This window comes from Leucoraja erinacea, chromosome 18 (assembly GCF_028641065.1).
Source record: "Leucoraja erinacea ecotype New England chromosome 18, Leri_hhj_1, whole genome shotgun sequence".
NCBI classification, from domain to species: Eukaryota; Metazoa; Chordata; class Chondrichthyes; order Rajiformes; family Rajidae; genus Leucoraja; species Leucoraja erinaceus.
Genome location: NC_073394.1, coordinates 8,304,702 through 8,331,860, shown reverse-complemented (window position 1 = coordinate 8,331,860; position 27,159 = coordinate 8,304,702). Strand labels below are relative to the sequence as shown.

Here is a 27,159-nt window from a genome sequence, read left to right as displayed (position 1 = left end):
ATTGTTACTTTTTTGCATATCTTTCATTCATTGTTATTTATCCCTCCACATCACCGTCTATATCTCTCATTTCCCTTATCCCTAACCAGTCTGAAGGTGGGTCTCGACCCGAAACGTCACCCATTCCTTCTCTCCAGGGATGCTGCCTGTCCCGCTGAGTTACTCCAGCTTTTTGTGTCTACTCTTGGATTTATTATTTCGGTGAAAATTGGATTTTTGTCATCTTAAGTAATCCATCTGGATCAAGAATGACTTGCCCTGGTTCAGTGGGCCAATGTGGCACCCAGAAACGCTTCCAGAGGGGTTGGAAGTGTCTGAGCGGGTACGTATATTGTGAGGTGTGTTCCTTCTGAGGTTTGTGGAGGGTTTCTGCGTACATTTTTACATGTACATGAGTGTTCCATGCTGACATGAAGCTGGGGCTGCTGCGAGTCACCAAGGATGTTGCATCTTCATGTAAGCTTTGAGTACTCCCTTAAATGTTTTTTGTCCCCTCTGTGTGCTGATGTTATTTCAATGCTGGAACTAGGAATAGGGTGGTAGTTTGGGAAGTCTGATTTTTGAACGTGCAAATGATTAGGCCTGCCCAACAGCGTTAGCTGAGTAAAGGGTCAACATTGGGGATGGTGGCCTAGGAGAAGACACCAATGTTGGTCCACTTATCCTTCCAGTGAATTTGCAGGGAAAACATTGGTATCCTTTTGAGTGACTTGAGGTGCCTGCTCTTGGTAGTCCAAGTCCTATAAGCTGTTTCCATTAATTATTGATTCAAAACCAGCGAGCATAATTGAAGGCACAAAATAAGGCCTAAAATGCACAACAGCACCCTTAAGCCTGAAACTATTTGGTACAGCAATCAAAACTACACAAAAGCAGCTGAGCATAACAATTACTACAAATATTCTACATGACCAAAAATATCCCAGGGTATTGATATAGAAACATAGAAATTAGGTGCAGGAGTAGGCCATTCGGCCCTTCGAGCCTGCACCGCCATTCAATATGATCATGGCTGATCATCCAACTCGGTATCCCGTACCTGCCTTCTCTCCATATCCCCTTAGCCGCAAGGGCCACATCTAACTCCCTCTTAAATATAGCCAATGAACTGGCCTCAACTACCCTCTGTGGCAGAGAGTTCCAGAGATTCACCACTCTCTGTGTGAAAAAAAGTTCTTCTCATCTCGGTTTTAAAGGATTTCCCCCTTATCCTTAAGCTGTGACCCCTTGTCCTGGACTTCCCTAACATCGGGAACAATCTTCCTGCATCTAGCCTGTCCAACCCCTTAAGAATTTTGTAAGTTTCTATAAGATCCCCTCTCAATCTCCTAAATTCTAGAGAGTATAAACCAAGATACTGGCATTATCCTTTAAGGCTTGAGGCCCATGACAATTTGGACATTTGCATTTCAATGAAAGTTTATGGTGAGCAGAGAACAATGTGCCGAACAGGCCCATCAGACCATGATGTCCATGTTCTCTAGCATTTCACTTCTGCAGATACCTCTGCAGTATCAACATTCAGAAGCAAGTAGTTATTTTAAATGGGATGAGTCCTGGTGCCCAATCGCTCCTTGTTCATGATCTTCGGTCTGGTAATATATTCCATCTAGATTGAGTGGTTTGGATAGAAATTTGTTGATTTGACATTTTCCAGTTTGGGTATGGAATTTTAATATGCCTTAACTGTAACCTGGGAACTTTTAAAAGTATATCATGGCTTCTTCTGTGACTTATTTCTCAGTGCACTCTTTCTGTGAGAGGCTAAGCCATTCTGCCTGTGAAAGCAACATGCGAAAAACCACCAGAGACGAACTGTTGTTGCTGCTTAAAACTATTGATGAAAACGCTCAGCTGTCTGCTAAAGAGAAAAAGAAGGTCCTTACTCAGTTCAACAGGAGCCATCCAGCTATATTTATACAGTATTTCTTTGATCCATCGAGAAAACTTTAATGTTGTCAATGTATATGTGTATAATTGTAAAGAGTTTATTAAATTAAATGAAAATTTTATAAGATTGTATGAATAAAATTTCAAGCTTTATTAATTTAATCTGTTTTACTTTCCTCTTTTTAAGCTTTATTTTATTCATCCCATTGGAATTTGGTCCAGCATTTATAATGTTCCTTATTGTGAGGATTTGTCAAAGGCAACACTGAAGCCGCTGTTCCAATATCTTGAATACTGAACCCAAGTTCTGCAGCAGAAAGGAATACAGTAAACTTGATTTGGAGAGACGAGAAAATGCAGATGCTGGAAATCTTGAGCAAAACACAAGTGCTGGAGGAACTCTGAATCGGGCAGTATTTGTGGCAGGGGTGGACAGAGGCTGTTTTGTATTACAATCCTTAGCTCTCTTCGTAGCTTTTATCTACAGGGTGACATATGATGACATAACAGACATAATGCTGGAGTAACTCAGCAGAGAACATGGATGGGTGAGGTTTTGGGTTGGGACCCTTCCGGTGGGGGGGGGGGGGGGGGGGGGGGGGATGAGTGATGGGTGGATACAGGTGAGTGGGAGTTTTGAAAGGTACATGGTTAGTCAAAGGTGAGAGCTGAAGATATAAAAAGTGTGAGAACGATGGAAGAGATGTGTATCTATCAATTTAAACTGGTATCTGCAGTTCTTTGCTACACATGGAAGAGGTACCAATAGTGATGTCAGAGGAGGGAATATAAGGGAAAGGGAGGAAATAGGTGCAAATCCAGGTGGGGCATGGTGAAGGGAAGAGAGTACTAAGAACAGCACCAACCTTTCTGACCCCCTTTCTCCTACCCCCTCACTCTCTCACTTTGCCCCACCTAGATTTTTAGCCGTTTCTCCCCTCGCCTGGTCTCGTTATATTCCTTCCTCTGGCTTCACTATTGGTACTGTACTACCATGTGTAGAATGAACTGCAAATGCTGCTTTAAACTGAAGACAGACACAAAATGCTGGAGTAACTTGGGGGGACAGGCAGCATCTCTGTAGAGAAGGAATGGGTGACATTTTGGGTCGAGTCTCAAGAAGGAGCTTGATCCGAAACATCACCCGTTCCATCTCTCCAGAGATGCTGCCTGTTCCCCTGAGTTACTACTGCATTTTGTGTGAATCTTAGGTACCACTTCCATCCTTGTCTCACACTATTGTATGTCTTTGACCTTGATCCATCCAGCTATCTTCCCCTCCACCCCACTCCACAATCGGACAGACGAAAGGTCAACAATCCCTGTTGTCCAGCGATGCTGCCTGACCCCTGTAGTTACTCCAGCACTTTGTACCTTTACCTGCAGTTCCCTTGGTTCTTCAGCTGATGCCACGGCATCCTTTCGCCTTCGAACCAAAGATCTTATAGCGGAAGGTAGACAACAATGCTGGAGAAACTCAGCGGGTGCAGCAGCATCTATGGAGCGAAGGAAATAGGCAACGTTTCGGGGCCGAAACCCTTCTTCAGACTGATAGGGGGTGGCGGGGAGAAGAAAGGAAAAAGGAGGCGGAGGAGCCCGAGGGCTGAGGGATGGGAGGAGACAGCAAGGGCTAACAAAATTGGGAGAATTCAATGTTCATGCCCGCGGGATGCAGACTCCCCAAGCAGAATATGAGGTGCTGTTCCTCCAATTTCCGGTGTTGCTCGCTCTGGTGATCAAAGATCCTAGAGGAACAAGATAGACCACTCCTTCGAAATCCAATGGACTTACGTGTAGTACGTGACGGAACGTCACGGCCACCATTTTTTAATGCGACACGCGACTTCCGGTATGCCACCCGCTGTGATCCAAAGCAAAGATTATAGAGCTCCGCTATAATCTTTGATCCAAAGCAAAGATCCTCGAGTATCTTGTAGCGGGAACAGCCCCCTCCTTTGCGTAGTTTCCCTTGCATTGTATTGTGCAGTTTCCCTTGTATTGCTTTAACACACACTGCACAAAATTAAATTTAACGTATACATATTTTATATATTTATATGAATGTGTGTCTGTGTGTGAGAGGCAAGTTGGAGATAATTAAGTTTATTCTCATGGATCAGAAGCAACTTTGATTTAAATAATCACTATTAATTTATTTGTCTTGTAAGATGATATACATCTATATCTATCTTCTATCTATCTATATATCTATAAAATTCTGGGGCCATCCAACCGACTGCCGTCCGGCGCCCTTCCTGCCTTTCAATTCATGCCCCATACTCGCAGATGTCCAATCGGAATGGCCGATGCTCGCAGATGTCCAATCGGAATGGATCCATTTGCATGTACGGCTGCCGGCTGCATTTCTTCCTTTGATTCATTGCCACGCCCAATCCAGACGCTCAATCTCCGAGATCTTTTCCATTTCGGTAGAGATTTCGCTTTTCTTTCTAAGTATCCGCTCCTCATTACATTTTGTCATGTTGAAATGCACGTTTTTAATCAAATCCTTCTCCCCCCCCCCCCCCCCCCCCCTCCACACCCAAGTATTTCAAAATTAACTGGCTTCTCCATTTACATGTTAGCTTCCAACACACTTCGAAACAAAGTTGCAAGACAGGAACACTGAACTTTTCACTGCTGCAGCAGGCAGGGGAGGTGCCACTGGAATTTTTTTGTAAATCCACTGCTGAGGGAGGCAGGGCAGTGCTGGAATCTTACTTTTGGGAACGGCTTCAGTTCCATTGGAGGAGACGGGTGCATGGTGGAATATTGGTTTGGGGGATCACACCATTGGGGGAGCAGACCCAACGGGTCTGCACTTGGTCTAGTATATCTATAAAACTCTGGGGCCATCCGACCGACTGCCGACCGGCGCCCTTCCTGCCTTTCGATTCGTGCCCGATACTCGCAGATGTCCAATCGGAATGGCCGATGCTCGCAGATGTCCAATCGGAATGGATTCGTTTGCATGTACGGCTGCTGGCTGCATTTCTTCCTTTGATTCATTGCCACGCCCAATTCAGACGCTCAATCTCCGAGATATTTTCCATTTCGGTAGAGATTTCGCTTTTCTTTCTAAGTATCCGCTCCTCATTTCATTTCGTCGTGTTGAAGTACACGTTTTTAATCAAATCCTTCCCCCCCCCCCCCCCCCCCCCCAAGTTTTTCAAAAAGAAACTGGCTTCTCCATTTACATGTCAGCTTCCAACACACTTCGAAACAAAGTTCCAAGACAGGAACATTCTGAACTTTTCACTGCTGCAGCAGGCAGGGGAGGTGCCATTGGATTTTTTTTTAATCCACTGCTGAGGGAGGCAGGGCAATGCTGGAATCTTACTTTTGGGAACGGCTTCAGTTCCATTGGAGGAGACGGGTGCATGGTGGAATATTGGGTTGGGGGATCACACCATTGGGGGAGCAGACCCAACGGGTCTGCACTTGGTCTAGTAAACCATAAAGGCAATTATATATATATATATATATTTATACACATATATATACACATACATATATACACACATACATATATACACATACATACGTGCACACATACATACGTGCACACATACAAATACACTCATACATATGGATACATTTATATGCATACATACACACATATAAACATATATATATATATACACATACATGCATATATATACACATACATATATATTTATGCATATGATCATTTTCCAACGATCAATAGATTTACGATCAGTTCCTGTGGATTGGATGATAGCTAATGCTATCCCACTTTTCAAGAAAGGAGCGAGAGAGAAAACGGGGAATTACAGACCAGTTAGCCCGACTTTGGTGGTGTGAAAGATGCTGGAGTCAATTATTAAAGATGTAATAATGGGGCATTTGGATAGCAGTAAAAGGATTAGTCCAAGTCAACATGGATTTATGATTTTACAATGCATTTAAGCCTCTCCCATTTTTATGAGATGCATTCCTGGAATATGTAGGAAGTTTATTGTAACCTAGTGCTACATGCCTGAACAATGGATGATATATCACTTAAATGCAATTGTTTTCAGTTGTGTGGAGAGACCTGTATATTGAAGATGCTTTTTGCCTCTATGTCAATTTACCTTAAATGTAGAAGAGCTTATTAAAATCTTCTTACAAAGACCATTAAGTATTTTCTTTCTATCCTCTTTTGGACCCAAGGCATAGCAGAGCTGCCAACTCTCACGAAGAGGTAAGGGAGGGAGAGAGGGAAGGGAGGGAGGGAGATCGAGAGAAGTGAGGGGGAGAGCGAGATCGAGAGAAGATAGGGAGAGAGAGATGGAGAGAAGAGAGGGGGGAGAGAGATCGAGAGAAGAGAGGGGGAGAGAGATAGAGGGGGGAGAGGGAGAAGGCGGAGAGGGAGAAGGGGAAAAGGGGGTCGAGGGAGAAGGGGGACAGGGAGAAGGGGGAGAGGGAGAGTGGAACGATAGCACATTATAACGCGCAGCCGTCCCATTCCGACCAAAGATTATAGAGTAGAGCTCCTCGAGTATCTTTGATTGCGGCCGCCGCCACCGAACCCCCCGGCCCACCTTTGCACCAAAGATGATAGAGCAGAGTTGTATAATATTTGATTGTACCCTTCTTCACGGCGGGCTTGTGATCTTTGCTTGTGATGTCTTGACAATTCGAGGGATATAATGGGTAACAGCCGCCCATTCTCGGACTTGAATCTGAGCTCGAAAAATCTCCTGGTCACTGGACCTAATGTGTCCCGCGGGCCATATTGTGGAGACCAATCCCTTACAAGAACAAAACCAAAAACGTACAGAAGTGTTAAAATTGTCTTTATTATTATGGTAAGTAAAGATCTATTAAAAATAAGTCTAATAACTTTCTAATGTACCGACAAACCCAGTTTCCCAATGGCCGTTGATGGGAGAACAGAAAATAACATTTTCACGACAGAATATCGACTGAAAATAATAAAAATATTTTCTCACCTTTCTTTTTTATTGGGGAACCTAAAGAATGACAGGTCGGGTCGTTTAGATTTACGATTAGAATAATTGATAGCAGAGCAGTGAGATGAAATTTAGATAAGGACGCCATGACAGTGTGGGGGAAGCCCAATAAAATGCCTCAAAAAATGGCGTCGACGATCACACACGTGATACTACGCGTTTTTCAAGGAGTGGTCTATCTTGCTCCTCTAGGATCTTTGCTGGTGATGATGATCAAAGATCTTTGATGATGATCCTTCTTAAACATCTTATAGCGGATCTTTGCTTCGAACTACAATTCCCATAAGGCCTCGCGGAGCCCATTTCCGGCTGGTCGCTTCCGTAAATAAACGGTCGTCGGCGGAGGGGCTCGGGCTGGCGGTGCGGGTGGTCGCGGTGGTGAGCGGACGGTGATGCGGGCGGGCGCGGTGAGCGGACGGTGATGCGGGCGGGCGGACGGTGATGCGGGCGGGCGCGGTGAGCGGGCGGTGATGCGGGCGGGCCCGGTGAGCGGACGGTGATGCGGGCGGGCGGCGGAGCGGACGGTGATGCGGGCGGCAGGCGGTGAGCGGACGGTGATGCGGGCGGGTGGGCGGGCGGGCGCAGGTGGTCGCGGTGCGGGCGGGCGCGGTGAGCGGGTGGTGATGCGGGCGGGCGCGGTGAGCGGACGGTGATGCGGGCGGGCGGGCGCGGTGAGCGGACGGTGATGCGGGCGGGCGTTGTGAGCGGACGGCGATGCGGGCAGGGCGGGTTGCGGAGGCGGGAGGGGCATCGTGACGGATGGACTGATGCCAGCAGGGACGAGAGCGGGTGAGGTGTGGCGGCGGTCCGGGGCTGTTAGAACCGGTGGTCTGGGCAGTAGGCCTCTCTGCCTCTGCTGCACCACTGAGTCCCGCTGAGTTACCCCATCATTTTGTGTCTATCTTTTGTGGGCATAAATACACAAGCAGAGCGTCCGCCTCATGTACAAATACACTGAAGGGTCTCGACCCGAAATGTCATCTCCTTTTCACCAGAGATGCTGCTGCCCGCGCTGAGTTATTTTGTGTCTGCCCATATAATCATCCACACCTCACCTGCCAAGAATGTATCCGTACTTTAACATAAAACATAGAACATAAAACAACAGTAATTTGTCAACAAGGGTTGTTACAATCCTGTTTAAGAAAGAACTGCAGATGCTGGACAAATCGAAGGTAGACAAAAAAGCTGGAGAAACTCAGCAGGTGAGGCAGCATCTCTGGAGCGAAGGAATCCTAGTGATTTGAACATGGAAAACTCAGGTAGCTGTCTGATTGAGTACAGGGAGAACGCTGTAATCTTGAAAGTACTATTAAACATTAGACATGATGAATTAGGCATGAATGATCCATGCCTCTATTCCAAAGAGAGTAATTGATTTCTTCCCAGTGTCTTATGTTTATTCTTCATTCAAAATATGTCTTGGCCTTTTGTTTATTCTTCATTCAAAATCTGTTCATTGTCACTTGGTGGTTTGTGAGATCTTGCTGCTTACAAATAGACTGCTGTTTTTCTATCATTGTACCTGTTGTTGAATGCAAGGTGTATTTTTTGTTTAAAAACATTTTTGTATGTTGAACCAGCAGCATAACTAACATCACCAAAATAAACAGCAAAGTGCTGTTACATGGCACATAAATGCTTGCTGTCAAGTTTTGCTTCACAAGATTAAATGTGAATTTCAGAGTTGAGAGTTTAAGTAGCAAATGCACAGCTGTCAGGATCTGCAGAAGAAATATAGATGGGCTTGATGCTAGACAAGGATAGATGCAGGGATCGTGGAAGATTGTAGGGCTGAAGGACATTACGGCAACAGCGATCGACATCTACGCTCAGCCCATCTTGGCCTACAAGATCTCCCGTTGCCAAACATTTTAACTCCCCTTCCCATTCCTATACTGACCTTTCTGTCCTGGGCCGCCTCCATTGTCAGAGTGAGGCCACATACAAATTAGAGGGACAGCACTTCACATTTTGCTTGGGCAGCTTACAACCCAGCAGTATGAATGTTGATTTCTCCAATTTCAAGTAACCATTGTATTCCCTCACTCTCCGTCCTTCCCCCACCCTAGGTCTCCTGCTAGTTTCACTGTTCATGTCCATTTTTTTCACCTCTTCCACAGCCCAGAATGGATCATTGTGGGTTCCACCTTTCCATGGTCATCTGTGCTAGGTCTGCTTTGTTTTGAACCTTTTCATACCTCTAGTTTTCCTCTCCCCTGACTCTCAGTCTGAAGTAAGGTCTCGATCCGAAACATCACCTATTCCTTCTCTCCAGAAATGCTGTCTGACCCGCTGAGTTTCTTCAGCATCTTCTATGTCTATCTTCGATCAAACACAACTTAGACAGTCACTTAGCTCACTATCTTTTCAGTGCAGAAATTATGCCTCAGTTGCTGAATACTTACAGCATTTTCTCTCTATTTCAGATTCCCACTATCCATGGTATTTTGCACGTACACAGGAGAAGTGTCTTCATCAGTGTATTTTCATCGCAAAGAAACAAAGAATGCTGAATTAAGTCTGGCAAGTAGTACATGTTTTGCTGAAAGAACATGTGGGGAATGTTAATTAAAATAATAGGCTTAGAATAATAATGGAACAACAAAAATGAATCAAATGCTGAACTAGTTGAGTTTAGGTTTATTATTATCATGTTACCACAGTAGTGGTCTTGTATGCTATCCAATCACATTAGATAATACTGTATATAAATACAATCAAGTCAAACTCAACAACAATAGGTAGAGCAAAGGGGAATGTATGGAGTACTGAATATAGTTAGGAAAGAGATTTAAAAGAGTATTGCGATTGTATCAAATGGAGTAGGTCCTCCTCTGGGAAGAGCACGTAAAGCGTCGCCACGATCTGGCACTGACTTCTGTGAGCTAAAAAGTGACATGGCAGGTGAATTGGGATGGAAATTGGTAATAAAATTGTACATCCGGAATCCTTTAAAGATGAGATGGGTATAAAATAAATACTTGACACAAGAGACTTCAGATGCCGGTTTACAAAAACGGACACTGTTAGGTTGTGGACCAAAACTCGAGAACCTAGGATAATGAAACAAAAGAGACTAAAATGAGACGGAGGAGGTGGTTTCTCTGACCAATACAAGGGTTATAATAAGACTTTTGTACATTTCTCCCCTTCGTGCCATTATTATGGTATGGTATTACGGCCCTTCGGCCCACAATGTTTGCGCCGAAAATAATGGCAAGTTAAACTGATCTCATCTTCCTGTACATGATCCGTATTCTTCCATTCCTTGCACTTCCCTGAGCCTGAGTTAAAGCCTCTTAAACTCCACGATCTTTTCTGTCTCCACCACCACCCCAAAGTATTGCATTAACTCTTCAAGATGGAACAGTCTGTAATTATAACTGCAATTGTACTTTCCTGTTGAATTATAACTCAATTGCCAAAGTCCTGTTTGGAATGTTTCTTAAAGTTATTACCACACAATTATTACACTATTTATTGAAAACTATTGAAACCATTTTGGCTTAGCTGAATATATCACTGAAATAGTTCCCATTCCCAATTGCTTAATTTTGTGGATGGCTAAGGAATCGTATTTCTGAGTGGAATATCACACTGGGGATTTAGAAACATAGAAAATACATGTAGGAGGAGGCCATTCGGCCCTTTGAGCCAGCACCGCCATTCATTGTGATCATGGCTGATCGCCCCCAATCAATAACCCGTGCCTGCCTTCTCCCCATATCCCTTGATTCCACTAGCCCCTAGAGCTCTATCTAACTCTCTCTTAAATCTATCCAGTGATTTGGCCTCCACAGGGAATTCCACAAATTCACAACATTCTGGGTGAAAAGGTTTTTTCTCACCTCAGCCATAAATGACATCCCCTTTATTCTAAGACTGTGGCCCCTGGTTCTGGACTCGCCCAACATTGAAAAATTTTTTCCTGCATTCCCCATTGAGATAATGTTCTGCCCCCTTGTTTTTGCCGCCAAAAGTGGATAACCTCACATTTATCTATATTATACTGCATCTGCCACGCATCTGCCCACTCACTCAACCTGTCCAGGTCACCCTGCAACCTCCTAACATCCTCTTCACAGTTCGCACTGCCACCCAGCTTTGTGTCATCCGCAAACTTGCTAGTGTTGCTCATAATTCCCTCTTCCAAATCATTAACATATATGGCAAACAGTTGCGGCACCAACACCGAGCCTTGCGGCACTCCACTCGCCACTGCCTGCCATTCTGAAAAGGACCAGTTCACTCCTACTCTTTGCTTCCTGTCTGCCAACCAATTTTCTATCCATGTCAAAAACCTACCCCCAATATCATGTGCTCTAATTTTAGTCACCAGTCTCCCATGCGGGAGCTTATCAAAGGCTTTCTGAAAGTCTAGATACACTACATCCACTGGCTTGCCTTCATCCATTTTACTTGTCACGTCCTCAAAAAATTCCAGAAGATTAGTCAAGCATGATTTCTCTTTCATAAATCCATGTTGACTTGGACTAATCCTTTTACTGCTATCCAAATTCCCCATTATTACCTCTTTAACAATTGACTCCAGTATCTTTCCATCCACCAAAGTCAGGTTAACTGGTCTGTAATTCTCCGTTTTCTCTCTCGCTCCTTTCTTGAAAAGTGGGATAACATTAGCTATCCTCCAATCCACAGGAACTGATCCTGAATCTATTGAACATTGGAAAATGATCACCAATGCGTCCACTATTTCTGGAGCCACCTCCCTGAGGACCCTGGGATGCAGACCACTAGGTCCAGGGGATTTATCATCCTTCAGTCCCATTAGCCCACCCAATACTATTTCTCGCCTAATGAAAATTTCTTTCAGTTCCTCTACCCCCTTAGATCCTCTGTCCTCCAGTACTTCTGGGAGATTGTTTGTGTCTTCCTTAGTGAAGACAGATCGAAGTACCTGTTCAACTCTTCTGCCATTTCATTGTTCCCCATAATAATTTCACCCGTGTCAGCCTTCAAGGGACCCACATTTGACTTTGCTATTCTTTTTTCCTTAACATATCTAAAGAAGCTTTTACTGTCCTTCTTTATATTCCTGGCCAGCTGCCCCTTGTACTTCATCTTTTCAGCCCATATTGCCCGTTTTGTTTCCTTCTGTTGAAAGTTTCCTCCTATGAAAGTTTCCCAATCCTCTGGCTTCCGGCTTCTCTTTGCTGTGTTGTACATCTTTTCTTTTAGTTTTATTCTATCCCTAACTTCTCTTGTCAGCCACGGTTGCCTCCTACTCCCTTTAGAATCTTTCTTCCTTTTTGGAATGAAATGATCCTACGTCTTCTGGATTATTCCCAGAAATTCCTGCCATTGCTATTCCACCATCATTCCTGCTAGGATCCCTTTCCAGTCTACCTTGGCCAGCTCCTCTCTCATGCCTTCATAGTCCCCTTTGTTCAACTGCATCACTGACACTTCCGATTTAACATTCTCGTTCTCAAATTGCAGATTAAAACTAATCATATTATGATCACTACCTCCAAGCGGTTCCTTTACCTCGAGTTCTCTTATCAAATCTGGTTCATTAGACAACACTAAATCCAGAATTGCCTTTTCTCTGGTCGGCTCCATTACAAGCTGCTCGAAGAATCCATCTCAGAGGCGCGCTACAAACTCTCTTTCTTGGGGTTTGAACCAACCTGATTTTCCCAATCTACCTGCATATTGAAATCCCCCATCACCACCGTGGCATTACCTTTGTTACATGCCAGTTTTAACTCCTGTTGCAACTTACACCCTACATCTGGGCTACTATTTGGGGGTCTGTAGATAACACCGATTAGTGTCTTCTTGCCTTTACAATTCCTCAACTCAATCCACTGTGACTCTACCTTGTCAGTCCCTATGTCTTCCTTCGCAAGGGACTGAATTCCATCTCTCACCAACAGAGCTACCCCCTTTCCTCTGCCCACCTGCCTGTCCTTTCTATAGGATGTATCACCCTGAATATTAAGTTCCCAGGCCCGATTCTCCTGCAGCCACGTCTCAGTAATCCCCACACTGTCATATCTACCAACCTCTAACTGAGCCTCAAGCTCATCTAGTTTACTTCTTATACTTTGCGCATTCATATACAAAACTTTTAATTCCTTAAGCATCTCACCTTTCACATCGATCCCTATTACACTTGGCCATACTCTCCTATCCCTTTGTGAGCTTTCTTTCCCGTTAATTCTGGGGTCATTAACTATCCCTATACTCTCGCTTTAACTCCGTCCTTGACGATCCCCCTTATTTAGTTTAAAACCACCCGTGTAGCATTGGCAAACCTGCCTACCAGAATGCTGGTCCCCCACCTGTTAAGGTGCAATCCGTCCCTTTTGTACAGTTCCCCCTTACTCCAAAACAGATCCCAGTGGTCTAAGAATCTAAATCCCAACCCCCTGCACCAGTTCCTCAGCCACACATTCAGGTCCTATATCTCCCTGTTCCTGCTCTCGCCAGCATGAGGAACTGGAAGCAAACCAGAGATAACCACCCTTTTCAGCATTTTTCCGAGCTCTCTAAAGTCACGCTGCAGAATATTCATCCCCATTTTTTACGTCCCCAGAGTAATACAGGAATTATGATCAGCAAAGCTCAAGCTGCTGTCTTTTACAGGTTCTAAGTCAAAAAACTGCATAAAGTATACTTGAAGAGCATCAAACATGCCTTTGGAACCAGAGAAACCACAGGAAGGGAACGGGGAGGAAGATCCAGTGAGTACACATCCTAGTGGGCAGAGGGACTCAGAAGCCGAGAATCTACATCATCAAATGAGACCAGGCACTGAAATCGCCTGCAGTGGAAACACTCTTCCTTGTAAGTTTGTATTCATACATCTTGGTCTTGGCTCAAGTCTAGGACTATAGTTGGAAATTAAAGGAAGAATATTGATGGTATTTAATGTGAAGCATTTTTGTTTTCCTCTCTTTGTAAACTGCTCTGCAAATTCTAAATTACCAACGCAGAAATAGTTATATCAAAGGGCGGCACGGTGGCATAGCGGTAGAATTGCTGCCTTACAGCAACAGAGACCCGGGTTCGATCCTGATGACTGGTGCTTGTCTGTACAGAGTTTTTACGTTCACTCTGTGACCTGCATGGGTTTTCTCCGGGAGTTCTGGTTTCCTCCCACACTCCAAAGACATACAGATTGTAGGCTAATTGCCTTTGTATAATTGAAAATTGTCTGTAATGTGTGTAAGATAGTGTTAATGTGCAGGGATCACTGGTCAGCGCGGACTTGGTGGGCCAAAGGGCTTGTTTCCGTGCTGTATCTCTTAACTTAACTAAACTAATCTAAATCAATACATAATTTAGTAAGATTACATGGAAACATATTTCAAAGGGGAATGAAATAGCAAACTGTTATAATTAGAATAAATTGTTCTTGTTATTACATCATTCCCTTTGCATTGAAAAAATGACTACTCCATAAACTTGCAAAGCCACAAATGAGGTGTTAAAAATGGAATGTTTACTATATTTAAATTTGAAAATAGGATGTTTATAATATTTACGTTACATTTTATTTAAAATAATTTCTTGTGCTGTGGGAGATCGACAGATTAGTAGAAAGATATAATTATTTGGTAATATTCCAGTATATCTAATTACCTAATTACGAATTGAATAGATGTTTAATATAGCAGAGCCTCAATGCTTTGTTCTGCTAATTTCTGGCATTCAATAACCAATTATTGTTTCAGATTGTCATGTTAAAGCTGACCTTGTATTCCACAACCAAAGGAATGATGTTAGCTTAAGCTAAGGGACAAATTACCATCTTGCATATTTTTAAGAAGTTAAAAGATATATTGTATTGAGGTATGAACATGTCATGACATCATTGTTTTTATTTGTGATTCTAGCTGTTTCCCCCAATCTGATATCAGTAGAGGAATTAATTGAGGCAGAAAAAGGGGTTTACAACATGGCTCTAGCCCATGAGATCGTGGTTGATGAAAGTTTCATAATGAAACAGCGGGATTTACCAGAGAGCAGGTACCTTCTTTCAATAGAACAGAAGTTGTTTATTTTGTAGCTTTTGTAATTCCACATTTTTAGTTCCTTTTAATACATCAATTAGGTTACAAACAAAATTATTGAAATTGAAATTATTGAATTTGATTCTTCAATTGGTTTCCATGATAATTGCCAATTATTTCCTAAACAAAACTTGGCCAAAGCTAATTTAGGACGAACTGAACTTTCCTGTTTGTGGTCACTGTGACATAATTACATAATTATTTTTAAAACATGAAACCTGTGAGTTGGGTGACGGGAAATGTTGAAACCTGACTCCAACTCATCCATTGTCTGGTTGGGAAAAGCTTTCTGTTTTAAAATGTTTTCCCCAAGTTCACCTCTGATTTATTTCCCAATTATTTTAAATCCATGACTTTTAGTCACTGAGCTACTTGCCATGGGAAACAGTTTTCCCTTCATGTTCTATCAAAGCCCTATCATGTTGAACAACTTGATTAAACCTATTCTAATCTAAGAAGCACAATCCCTTCAGTTCACTTATCCTTGCTTCCGCTCCAAGGTAAAGACACTCTTCCAAAGAGTAACCCCTGGGAATGTCAGGCCCATGGCCATTCAAAGAAGGGAAGAGACATTTGGCATGGTATTGAGAACCTGGGGTCCATGCAGGGTATGCGGTGTAAGGAACAGGCCACTTCAGTCTATCTACCCACTTGCCCTGTTTGAAGAAGGGTCTCGACCCGAAACGTAACCCATTCCTTCTCTCCAGAGATGCTGCATGTCCCGTTGAGTTACTCCAGCATTTTGTGTCTACAGTTTAAAACAACATCTGCAGTTCCGTCGGCGGGACAGCCCTCAGCGGGACAAGCAGCATCTCTGGAGAGAATGAATGGGTGACTTTTCGGGTCGAGACCTTTCTTCAGACTGGTTAGGGATAAGGGCAACGAGAGATATAGACGATGATGTGGAGAGATAAAGAACAATGAATAAAAGATATGCAAAAGAAGTAATGATGATAAAGGAAACAGGCCATTGTTAGCTCTTTGTAAGGTGAAAACGAGAAGCTAATGCAACTTGGGTAAGGGAGGGATAGAGGGAGTGGGAATGCTGGGGCTACCTGAAGTGGGATAAATCAATATTCATGTCAACAGTTTTGAGAAGACAATTGAAGAAATTATGAAGAAAGCCTTTTGGGATTGTTTACAAGCCCAGCTAAATGAGGATCCACCTGTTTACGACCATGCAATCAAGCTCCTATCTGAGATTAAAGAGGTATGATTTTACATCAGGATAATGGTGCACCATTTCAGTTTGATACTGTAAACAGTTGTTTAGAAATTGTATTTAGTATATCAAGTCATGTTCAGCCTTGTTGCTTTACCCTCCTGAGAAGGTGGTGATAGTGGGAAAATAATGTCATACAGTTGGTCCTCGGTCCAACTCGTCAATGCCAACCAAAATGCCCCATCTCGGATCATCTCATTTGCCCGCGTTTGGCCTACATCCCTTAAACCCTTTTCTAACCATGACTTGTCCAAATGTCTTTGCTATTGTATCTACCTCAACCACTTCCTCTGGCAGCTTATTTTCTCCGGAGGATTACACATTTCACATTATGAATCAGCCAGGTAGTACATAGAACAGGGAGCACAGCAGTGGTATTTGCAGATTTACATTTCTCATAATCCGTAAATAGATCTCTTGCATTTTTGGAAACTTCCAGTAGCCTTTGTGGCGTTCCCACTAATCTAAATTTCCGGATTCCACAATTTGCCGCATTGGAAATTGAACCCATATCCGTGGCACACCCCGCACAGCCTCTCCAACTTTCTGGAGACAGACGCCTGAGAAACCTAGAGGAAGCAAAGATGATAGAGGAGATGGCACAACCCTAAAACAACACTTCACCATTATTGTAAATTTGTGCAATAGTTTGTCATAATAATCCTATATTGAAATATTGTTAGAACTATATATGTGAACATCATTTATAAATCATTGGACTTGAAAATGTCATGCCATATAATACCTGGCCAGTTTTGAAAACCACTTTATCCAACTCCTTCTCCCATCCAGTTTTATATTCACTGCATCATTAAAGTGGCTGTACTTAATATACAAAACTAAACAGATTTCGGGATGTTGTTGGCATGCCTGTCATAACCAGATATAGAATTAGAACAATCCTAGTTTCAGCTTGGTCATGAGAAAGCAATTGGTTTCAAAATTGCATTACTAAAAGGGAAAAGCATGTTTAGTCTTAATCTATAAACTATAACATGACTGAATGAGCAGAGATCAGTTTATATCGACAACGATGATCTACAAAATAAAACTGAAAATGCTGGATATACTCAGCAGGCCAAATAGCGTCCGTGCAAAGAGAACCGGTTAAACTTTTATGACCAGGACACTTTGTCACGAGGGAGGAGATTTTCAATTTGATTTACAAGTTCAGTAGGCTGCTTTCTTGATTCTATTAATTGTAGGTACACAAAAATGCTGGAGAAACTCAGCGGGTGCAGCAGCATTTTTGTGTACCTTTGATTTTCCAGCATTTTTGTGTACCTTCGATTTTCCAGCATCTGCAGTTCCTTCTTAAACATCTATTAATTGTAGCTGCTTACATGATGATGTGTAGTGAATACAAAACTGGATGGGAGATGGAGCTGGATTAAATAGTTTTCAAAATTGGAATTAGATATATGTTATAATTAAAATACCATTGGTGCAACCACTACTAATCTTGGTATGCAGCAGTTCTAAATATCCATTATCATTTGAGATTTCTCAGTAACTTTCTCCAATTATTTCTTGCTTTTCCATTCAATTATTAAAATAAGAAGATAAGGAATGGGAACAGGAATAGACCAAACAGAGCCACAAGCTGTTCCGTTGTTTCATAAGATCAGGACCCATCTGATCCATGGCCTATTCTCCTTTGACCCTCCTATAGTTCAAAAGTATGCCAGGGACTTTTGTTTAATGATATACATATGATTATTAATTTTCAGTTGTGGATTCTGAGATAAAATAGCTATTCTGAGATAAAATAGCTATTACATAGATGATTCCAGTGTTTTGGCAGTGAAAAGGTATCCCCATGTCTTTTGAAAACATTTCAGGCTATTTTGTTATATTCACTTTGAAAGTGTTCAAATAAATACTTTGGATGCTTCCATCTAGTTTCTGATTCAGCTCTATTACCTTTTAGACTCTACTCTCATTCTTGCTGCCTGGTCACACCAGGTTGAGGAACCAAATCAATGAAGTTCTGGATCTGGATCTCATCAAGCAGGAGGCTGAGAATGGTGCATTGAACATCCCCAAACTAGCTGACTTCATTATTGGGATGATGGGGACTCTCTGTGCCCCTATCAGGGATGAAGACATCAAGCTCATCAGGAACATTGTAGACGTGGTTAAGTTATTCAGGCAAGATTATGTATTAATAATGTCATACATGGTGGCGCAGCGGTAGATTTGCTGCCTTACAGTGTAAATTGCTCGTTCTAAGCTTCCCCCAGCCTAGTTTCAGTCAAAAATCACTGAGTGAAGCACTTGCGCATCTAAACTTTATTTTGACAAAACATAATTACAGTTCCCACTACTGTACCTAACCACCGCGGGTTTGATCTTTGTATCTGCCTGATCAAGCCCTCTTGGCCTCGCTCAAACAGAGACACTCCAGAAGGTCACGCAGTCCTGAGCGCTCTCCCAGAAGATCGACACAGAACCTCGTGGCAGCGGACTTTTATAGGTCCCCGGACCTCAAAGGGCCGAACCACGTGGGGGTGGCCTCTTTACAATCCAATTACAGATATCGATTAACCCCATACATGACAGACATTTCCCTAACTCAATAATACAGTGGCTAATACATTATATTCAAACAGTGTTTCTCAAAGGAAACAAACATCGCAACATTTACCCTGATGTGCAAGAAAACCAGACAAGGCTCGATACTTAATCCAATCAACATTCAGCAATGTAAAGCTTTGCAACATTATTTACAATCTGTATGTCTGGTTTGCATGCATCCAATCCATTCTATGCATTTTGCACCTAATGTTCAGGGTCTGCAGATGTTTCATTCTCTTCCTGCAGCTCTGATCTAGGCTCTAGAGTCTAGACAAACTGGCACCACTCTGCAACTTGTCACATTTCTACAGAAAACATTTTTAAATTGACCAAATGGCCTAGCAGCCCAGAAACCTTTACTCAATTTTAGGGTCCTGGCCCCCCCAATTTAACCAGGATTAACAACAGCACCAGAGACTCAGGTTCGATCCTGACTATAGGTGGTATCTGTACGGAATTTGTATGTTCTCCCTGTGAACATATGGTTTTCTTCGGATGCTCCGGTTTACTCCCACACTCCAAAGATGAACAAGTTTTGAGGTATAATAGCTTCAGTAAAATTGTCCCAAATGTGTAGGATAGTGTTTATATAAATGTACGGGGATCTCTGGTCGGTGTGGACTCGGTGGGCCGAAGGGCCTGTTTCCGCACTGTATCTCTAAACTAAACTAAACTAAACTAAACTAAACTAAAGAACATGTGAAACATACTCATGGATTTTTATTCAACTGGGTGTCCGATTGAAAACTGCAATGTAGTACAAAATTCCTTTTGCCTTTCTGTTCATTTTCACTCCCCTAATAGTGACCAATTTTCAATCATAAATACGATAGTGAAAGATATGGGGAAATTCTGTCTTATTTCTGGATTCATAATAGCATCCGAGTGGGATACTAACAGCTGTGAGATCAAGTATTTCAAGTCACAAAATAATTGTGGAATAAGAAATTTTAAGAAAATAAATGTGAAACAACATGTAAACATCAGAACTATATTTTTTGACAAGCACAATGAGTAGACTTAAAATGGAGTTTGCAACATACTTGTATGGCACAAATGCAATTTCTTCCTTCTCCCCGTTCTCTCCACGGAAACTCTGACTATGTTAGAGGCAGAAATGAGAGAAATTTCATTTCCTACAAATTCTGACAAATTTATCAGCTGTGTTATGTTTGGTTATAATTGGGATTGCAAGGATCTTTTGACACCTATTAATGACTAATGTACTTCCTGGCAAAGATTTCAAAACTTGGAAATGACACAAGACTGAGAAGTATGGCAAAAAATTAGGTATTAATAGGCCACAAAAGAACATAAGTAGGCTGGTGTAATGGCAGCAAAAAATTAACACTAAAAACTGTGAAGTGAAGCACTATGTCACTTAGAGAAAATAGAGACAATAAAACTACACGTTGCACTTTTAAAGGGACCACAGGATCAAAGAGTGAAACCTTGAGGCAGTAAATACATAAAATATAGATGTATATAAAATGTTTTAGCATTCCGCTTAGATAGTGTGGTGGTTATTTAATATACACATAATTTTCTTTATCATTGTAGGGCAGTTAGAGAAAGAAATTATGTAAGATGCTGGGGTTCATGTACTAATATTGAGATTTTGTTGAACTTTTATAAATCATTGGTTAAACCACAGTTTGAATAGGAAGATAGAACGGGAAACAGGGATTGGAATAGTGCGGCACAGTGGTGTAGCTGGTGAATCTGCTGCCTCACAGTGCCAGAGATCCGGGATCGATTCTGACCTTGAGTGCTATCTGTGTGGAACTTGCATGTTCTCTCTGTGACCGTGTGTATTTCCTCCAGGTGCTCCATTTTCCAGTTTGTTGATTAATTGGGCGAGTGTGTAAGGACTGGATGCAAAAATGGGATTACATAGAATTGTGTGAACGTGTGATTGATGGTCCATGCTGAATCATTCAATCAATCCTGGAGAGAGCATTGAAATTTACTAAGATGATGTTGCGGTTGAGAAGTTTAAGCTCTGAGTATAGCCAACATAATCTAGCATGGTCTCCTTGGAACTGGGAAGGTTGACAAAAGATTTTATTGAGATTAGAAAATCCCCATGAGTGCAGTGTGAGTAGAAGGAAACGTCCCAATATTGAAGGTGCCAAAGACCTGATTTGAAGTGAATTTCAGATGATCGCAAAGTTACGTGAAGATTTTATTTTCCAGTTCTGATCTCTTGTGCATCGTCTATGAATACAGTGGACCATGGTGTAATTTTGGCTTTGAAAGACAATTGGATAATTTTTGAATGTAAAACTACAAGGTTAAGAGAAGGGACTGAGACACTGAGTGCATTGGTCGGTAATGAGCCTAAACAGAATTAATGGCTTGAATCACTTCCTACTGTGCTGTAGCAATTTTGTGATGTTTATCAGTCAGGAAATGGTGGCTGATGCCTTTTTAGAAGAGTTCAAAATTGAAACGCAGAATACATCTCCCAATTCACCACATCAGCTTTACATCATTACCCAAACACTGCTCTCAAGCCAGAGTGAACGAGAGCTCAGCTTCCAAGCAGAATGAAGACTAGTCCTGGACATGAAGCACATGTTGTCAGTGTATTTTGAACAGAATAACACAAATGCATTTTGGAAAAAAAAGCTATTTTTAAATGATTATAGTTTGGTCCAAATGTGCCTTTTAAAAACATTATATGTCATTGTTTATGCTTTTTCTTCCAATAATGATGATGGATTTGAACTGGGTCCATGAAGGTATGATGTTATAATACCCAGACTAGACCTGTACTGCAGCAGACTGAAAAGATAAAGATGAGTTATGTTTATCATGAATTTTGTTTTTACAGGGAGATTTTTGGTGTGCTGGATTTAATGAAGCTCGACATGGTGAATTTTGCCATTAGCAGTATCCGACCACATTTAATGAAACAATCTGTTGATTACGAGCGAAAGTGCTTCCAGGAATTCTTTGACAAGCAACACGGTGAGAGTAAAGAGTCATTTCTTGGCATAACGTTTTACCTAGGCTATTCGATGATCTTGTGCTTATCATTTGTACTTAATAAAAACGGAACTTATTAAAATCAAATAATTAAATAAAAGAACTATCTTTATTTAATATGTCATGTCTGTTGGGAATTTTCCCAACTAGGTCTCCATGCCAGTTAGAATCTGAAAGAGGATAAATCAGTGATTAGGGTGTGACTGCCCTATCTATGCCTGTCTTTGTCACACTGTTGCAGGGAAATAATTAATTTAGCAGATTGTTCGATTCTCTGACATGTTTTAATTCAGGCTGAAGAAGGGTCTCGACCCAAAACATTACCCATTCCTTCTCTCCAGAGATGCTGCCTGTCCCACTGTGTTACTCCAGCATTTTGTATCATTCTTCCGTTTAAACTAGCATCTGCAGTTCCTTCCTACACAAAGCCTTATACATTCCTGGCTTATAAAACAGTGCATTTCCTTATTTAGCAGAAATTGCATTAACATTGGACATATCCTGACCTCAGAATATCCCAAAGCATGATGAGGCCAAGAAAGTACTTTTGAAGTACAATCAAATAGTACAGTAAACCCACATAAACACGAGTGTGATATCTTGAGGAGAATTGATTGCACAGAGTCTTTTATCCAGGGGAGGGGAATCAAGAAGCAGAAGACATAGGTTTAAGGTGAGAGGGGATACATTTAATAAGAACCTGAGTGGCAACTTTTTCGCTCAATGGGTGATGGGTATATGGAATAAACTGCGACAGGAGTGGTTGAGGCAGGTACAGTAAACCATTTAAAACACACTTGGACGTGTCCATGGATAGGAAAGGTTTAGACTGATATGGACAAAATGTGGCTAGATGGGACTAGTTTAGATAGGGCATCTTGGTTGTCATGAATGAGTTGTGACAAAGGGCCTGTTTCCATCCTGTGTGACTCTATAATGACCAGACTGATTATGCGATTAAAGCAAATGGGAACCCACTAACATTTCCTTTTCCCTTACAATGAGCTACAAAATGCTTGCTAAATATTCACATTTCTGCCATGGACTATTGCAAGCACTCTCAATGATGTCAAGTCGGAAGAGTCTGCATTAAGACATCTACTTCTAAAGTAAGTTTGTTTTAACTGACTTGATTTTCGTTTTTTGCTCTAGGTTCCCTGGAGTTAGCTACAGAATGGTTGCAAGAGACAGCAAGTGAACTCCTGAGTTCTGCTGACTCCGTGCTTGATGGAGCCACAGCTGGTGCCACAGACGTATCGGCATTGTGCCCTATCTCAGTGTTAAACCACGCGTATGTTAAATTACTGCAATGGGATCATGCCAGCAGACTCTTCCCAGAGGTGAGCTCCATTTCCTCACCCCATATGCACCAGTTGTTCAATATACAAGAAAATAAGAGCAGGAGTTTGTCCTCTAAGATCTATGATTTTCACTCTTAAGATTTTCTGTCTTTTTGTTCTTTGCTTAGCCTGTGCTGATGGACCAACCCCGCTTCAAGGAGATGCAGCAGGAGCTGAATCAGTTGACCATCATTGCAGCCGTGTTGCTAGTCATATACAACATGACCGGCGCTGCCATATCAGGACTCTCTGGCTTTCTGGACAGACTGAAGGGCATTATTAAAGCCTTATTGACAGGCATGCATTCTCAGTAAGTGATCTACTGTGTACTCCGTCGATTTGGATTGTACCACCCAGATTCTCACAAGATATTTAAATCTTAATTTCAAAGATTCACTTTCAGATTGAATGAAACAAGCTGTGTAGTCCATCTAATCAGTGCAGTTATTTATTCCCAAATTGAATAGTAATCCCAATCTTGTGAACTTTTTGTTTCGATGTACACTTTCTAGAAGGAAAACACACTGAAAGTTAACTGGATTGATTTTTAGATATTAAGCAGAGATGTGAGGTTAGTAAAGGAAAGTGGCACTGAGGAGAAATATCAATCATGATCTAATTGAATCATAGGAAAGGCATGAGGAACAAATGACCTTCTGGAGTTTCTAGTTATCCCTCTATTCTCCTTTTTGAACATTCCTTAAATTATGATGCTGACTTGGTTTCAACCATCATAAAACTTCATACTTTCCCTGAATCTTTAAATGTGTCCATAAATCTGACTTCCTTTGTTCTGGTTTTACTTTAAATATCTTGTGTCTTTAATATCCTCTTTTTCACATCTGCTTTCTTCTTTTCCTCTTTACTATTTAACTTCCCTCATATTTTATCTCGGCCCCTCTCCTGTCCATTCTCTCTGACTTCCCGCACCCTTTCACGTCCTTTCCCATCCACGTCACTTTCTCCGATACCTTTCTTGCATCTCTCGCACCTCTTCTGCCTTTCTCCTCATCAGGACTAATCAACTAGTGTTGTGAATGTCATCTGAGTAATTCCAGTTTAATTTCATGTAAGAAAACATTAACCAAGGACTTCTCGTTTGATTTTTTTCAATTTCACTTTCCAAATATTCACTGTTTCTGCAGTTCTTTTCATCTCGCTGAGACCATGACCAGTGTGAGTGAACAGATCTGTGTGGAAGTTAATAAATGCTTATCTCAGCACGGTTTCTCACTACTACCCACTGAGAAAGAGGCGGTATTGAAAGGTCAAATCCAGGCCATATCTAGTTTGGATAACTCTGTTCGAAAATTAATAGGTAAGAATATACATTGTAATGCATTAAATGCTGTGTGTTTGGAATGTACCTGATTTGGTGTCAGGCTGGTCAATGTTTAGGCATGCTTGTAGACTGGCACCACCGACCCTCTCTTCAGCTTGCCCATATCAAACCAGGAGAAGCATTTTCTTTTTTATTCTATTCCTTTTACCTAAGAGGTAATTTCTTACCTGTTTAAGAAGTGTGCTCCAGCATATTTGATAATAAATTAACACTGCTTTAAATCAGACTGTTCAGGTAGATAACTTTCTGATAGCAGTTGTAGAAAAACTTTTGTATCTGTTTCAGTCTCTATTTACCTGTTGAGAATCTGATTTAAATCCTTCATTCTTGGCTATGTTATGGCGTGGTTGCTCCAGTTTGATAAGTAGTTTTACCCATTGCTTTCCGAATACTCCACTTTCTGTTTGTTATCTTTATTGCCAGATTTACGGATCCAGGCTTTTCTGAAGGTGCATCTCGCGTCGAGCAATCCCAAATCAGTCACCGTCCCTGGAGGACTTGCCCCCATTAGAAGAGAGTTGGAGGAGATTACTATCCGATTCCTTCACCTTGTAAACTATAACAAGTTGGTCTTCAATCCTTATTACGACACCATCTTGGCTAAAGTGCTCCAAAGGAATGAAACACTGCCTCCAGGGACAAGTGAGACAGAACAATGAACATAATATATTAAAGTATTTCACATTTGTACAAGATCTTTGCATTTGTGTGCGTCTCCATATGTTTTAAGGAGAAACCAAGCTGGTTTCATTCTCCTTTTGTTTTGGGGAGGGAAGATTGTGATAATGCTTTGGGATAATGTGAGGTTGGTGGGGAGTAGGACGAGGGTCCTTAAATTAAAGCCATTTGGCCATTGCCCTTTGTATACAATATTTGTGCTATTAAGCAAAGATAAAATTCACTTATGGTAAAACAATAATCTTGCATTATATTTGAATAATTCTTCACCAAAATCTGTCGTCTCCTTGTTATCTTCCCCAACCCTAAAACTGAGATGAAAGCACCTTGAGGCTCTTTACAACCAGAGGCACAATGCAACTGCAGTCATTGGATAAAGTCCAAAATTAGATGCCCTTGTCAATAGGCGTGCACACAGCTGACCATCATGAATGGAATTCTAGTTGGTATCAATTAATTAATAAAAGGATGACCCATGGCACCAAACAATGCTCATGGTCTGTTGATACCGCAAAGCATTGGTAATAGTGTAAGTGACCCACTGGACCTCTCTGGCAATCCTTGTATCTTTGATGAATGCTGATTCTCATCAGTACGGTCCATGAGCATGAACCCAATCTCTGCTTGTTCACTGCTCGATAAACTAAACCCCCTTTTTTAAATGCATCTCTTTAGACTGTAATCAGTGGAAAACCTCTCTACAGCAAAAAGGATGTCCTTGATGTTTTAGACTGTTGTGTGCTTACTTTTAGAATGCAACTGTAGCTCTTCAAACCTTTGTTGCAGTCCCAATATTGATTCTGCATTCCAGTTTAACCAACTCACCATAAACTACCTAGCTTTGCAACCACTTTGTCAACTATAGACCAAATCTAATCTGTTATTTATTATATGAAAAACGGAAGAGCACTTAGAGAAACTTCTTATGCCCATTTAGAAGCATCAAATGATATTCCCGTATGCTTCCGCCCAACTGGGTTTGTTCAGATGCAGCCACATGTTTTATACTGTAGCAAATGACCATCATACAGTGGATCACTTTTGGAAACTAAATTTGTGTTGGGAGTTGGAACCACTAGAGGTTTACAGATGAGGATAATGCTTGAATTTGCTGCACTGTAAACTCATTGAATTGATAAATACATCATCTTAAAATGAGAGCATTTATGTCACTCGGAGACAACGAGATCCTCAGTGTTTTTCCACTGTTGGCTATGATTTAATTTAATATTAGAGCTTTCTTGCTGAGCATTATGCTTGCGTCTTGTGTAATGTATTGTACTGACTGCAAGTTGGACTTTACTGGTGTAAATACTAATAACTTATTTTGTAAAACTTGAGAATGGTGCTTTTTTTTTTCAGCTGCATGTTTCCAGAATTTTGCAGTAGTAATAATGTATAGTATTTAAACAAAAACATGCAAACCTATGTATCCTGGTAAAATAAAGGTGCATCAAGTGACAGTAGTTATTTTGTAAAGTGGATATGATTAATTCATGCAAGTGATGCACAATGATTCTGACCACAAGTGTTTTGTGCTGATGTGATAATTGTAAAAGGAAAGCCTTGGTCAGGAAGGGCAAGATTCTGCTATTTGTTACCCACCAACATCAGAGAACGTGGGAGAGATGTTTAAGTTTAGAGTTTGATGTATCAACGGTCTTGAAGAGCTGACAGATTTTAGTGTAAGGATTTGAATAAGTAGCGCTACTTTGTGCTTCAGATCCATCCTACTATTCACTGATAGTTGATCCTACCTCCCTAATTTCTAATTGATCACTTGCGATTCCCTTAAAGCCAAAAAATCTATTGCGCTCAGTTCATCTCTCGGCAGACTGCACCTCCCTTTGTAGAATGTCTGAAGGACATTGTTTGTGGGAATGAAGGCTGATAATTCTACCCGCTCCCACACAGAAGGGAAACCCAGCATTTGTTAATAATCCAATGCATGTTGATAAACTGAAAACAATAGGTCCTGAGCCTCTAGTGACTGAAGCAGGCAAAGTTTTTGGAGAAGTAGAGGTAGCCACTCTCACTGCAGTATTTCTATCAGTCCTTTCCCAGATCAAAAATAGTGTTGCTTGTGACCATGAAT

General features: G+C 41.6%; 2 protein-coding genes across 2 annotated transcripts in view; both read left to right on the top strand.

Moving 5' to 3' along the window:
- Nucleotides 1-2,440, top strand: part of depdc7a (DEP domain containing 7, paralog a) — a 32,276-nt gene extending 29,836 nt beyond the window's left edge. The window contains exon 7 of the mRNA XM_055649966.1: nucleotides 1,745-2,440. Coding sequence (XP_055505941.1) covers nucleotides 1,745-1,953 — 209 coding nt within the window. The 3' untranslated portion in view covers nucleotides 1,954-2,440. The remainder of the gene's footprint in view (nucleotides 1-1,744) is intronic.
- Nucleotides 2,441-7,226: 4,786 nt separating this feature from the next.
- tcp11l1 (t-complex 11, testis-specific-like 1) lies at nucleotides 7,227-26,530 on the top strand. Its single transcript, XM_055649229.1, has 11 exons — nucleotides 7,227-7,247; nucleotides 9,299-9,395; nucleotides 13,485-13,685; nucleotides 14,738-14,870; nucleotides 16,004-16,124; nucleotides 18,067-18,287; nucleotides 21,550-21,686; nucleotides 22,857-23,044; nucleotides 23,173-23,354; nucleotides 24,190-24,362; nucleotides 24,810-26,530. Exons 3-11 carry the CDS (start codon nucleotides 13,532-13,534, stop codon nucleotides 25,043-25,045), a joined length of 1,545 nt encoding a protein of 514 aa, XP_055505204.1. The 5' UTR covers nucleotides 7,227-7,247; nucleotides 9,299-9,395; nucleotides 13,485-13,531; the 3' UTR covers nucleotides 25,046-26,530.
- Nucleotides 26,531-27,159: the final 629 nt, after the last annotated feature.

What these genes read in the sequence shown, in the direction of transcription:
- tcp11l1 (XM_055649229.1), top strand. Translation starts at nt 13,532, where the DNA reads ATGCCTTTGGAACCAGAGAAACCACAGGAAGGGAACGGGGAGGAAGAT. An exon ending in TCCTATCTGAGATTAAAGAG is followed by an intron (nt 16,125 to 18,066) that starts GTATGATTTTAC and finishes ATTACCTTTTAG; the next exon opens with ACTCTACTCTCATTCTTGCT. An exon ending in ATTCTTTGACAAGCAACACG is followed by an intron (nt 21,687 to 22,856) that starts GTGAGAGTAAAG and finishes TTTTTGCTCTAG; the next exon opens with GTTCCCTGGAGTTAGCTACA.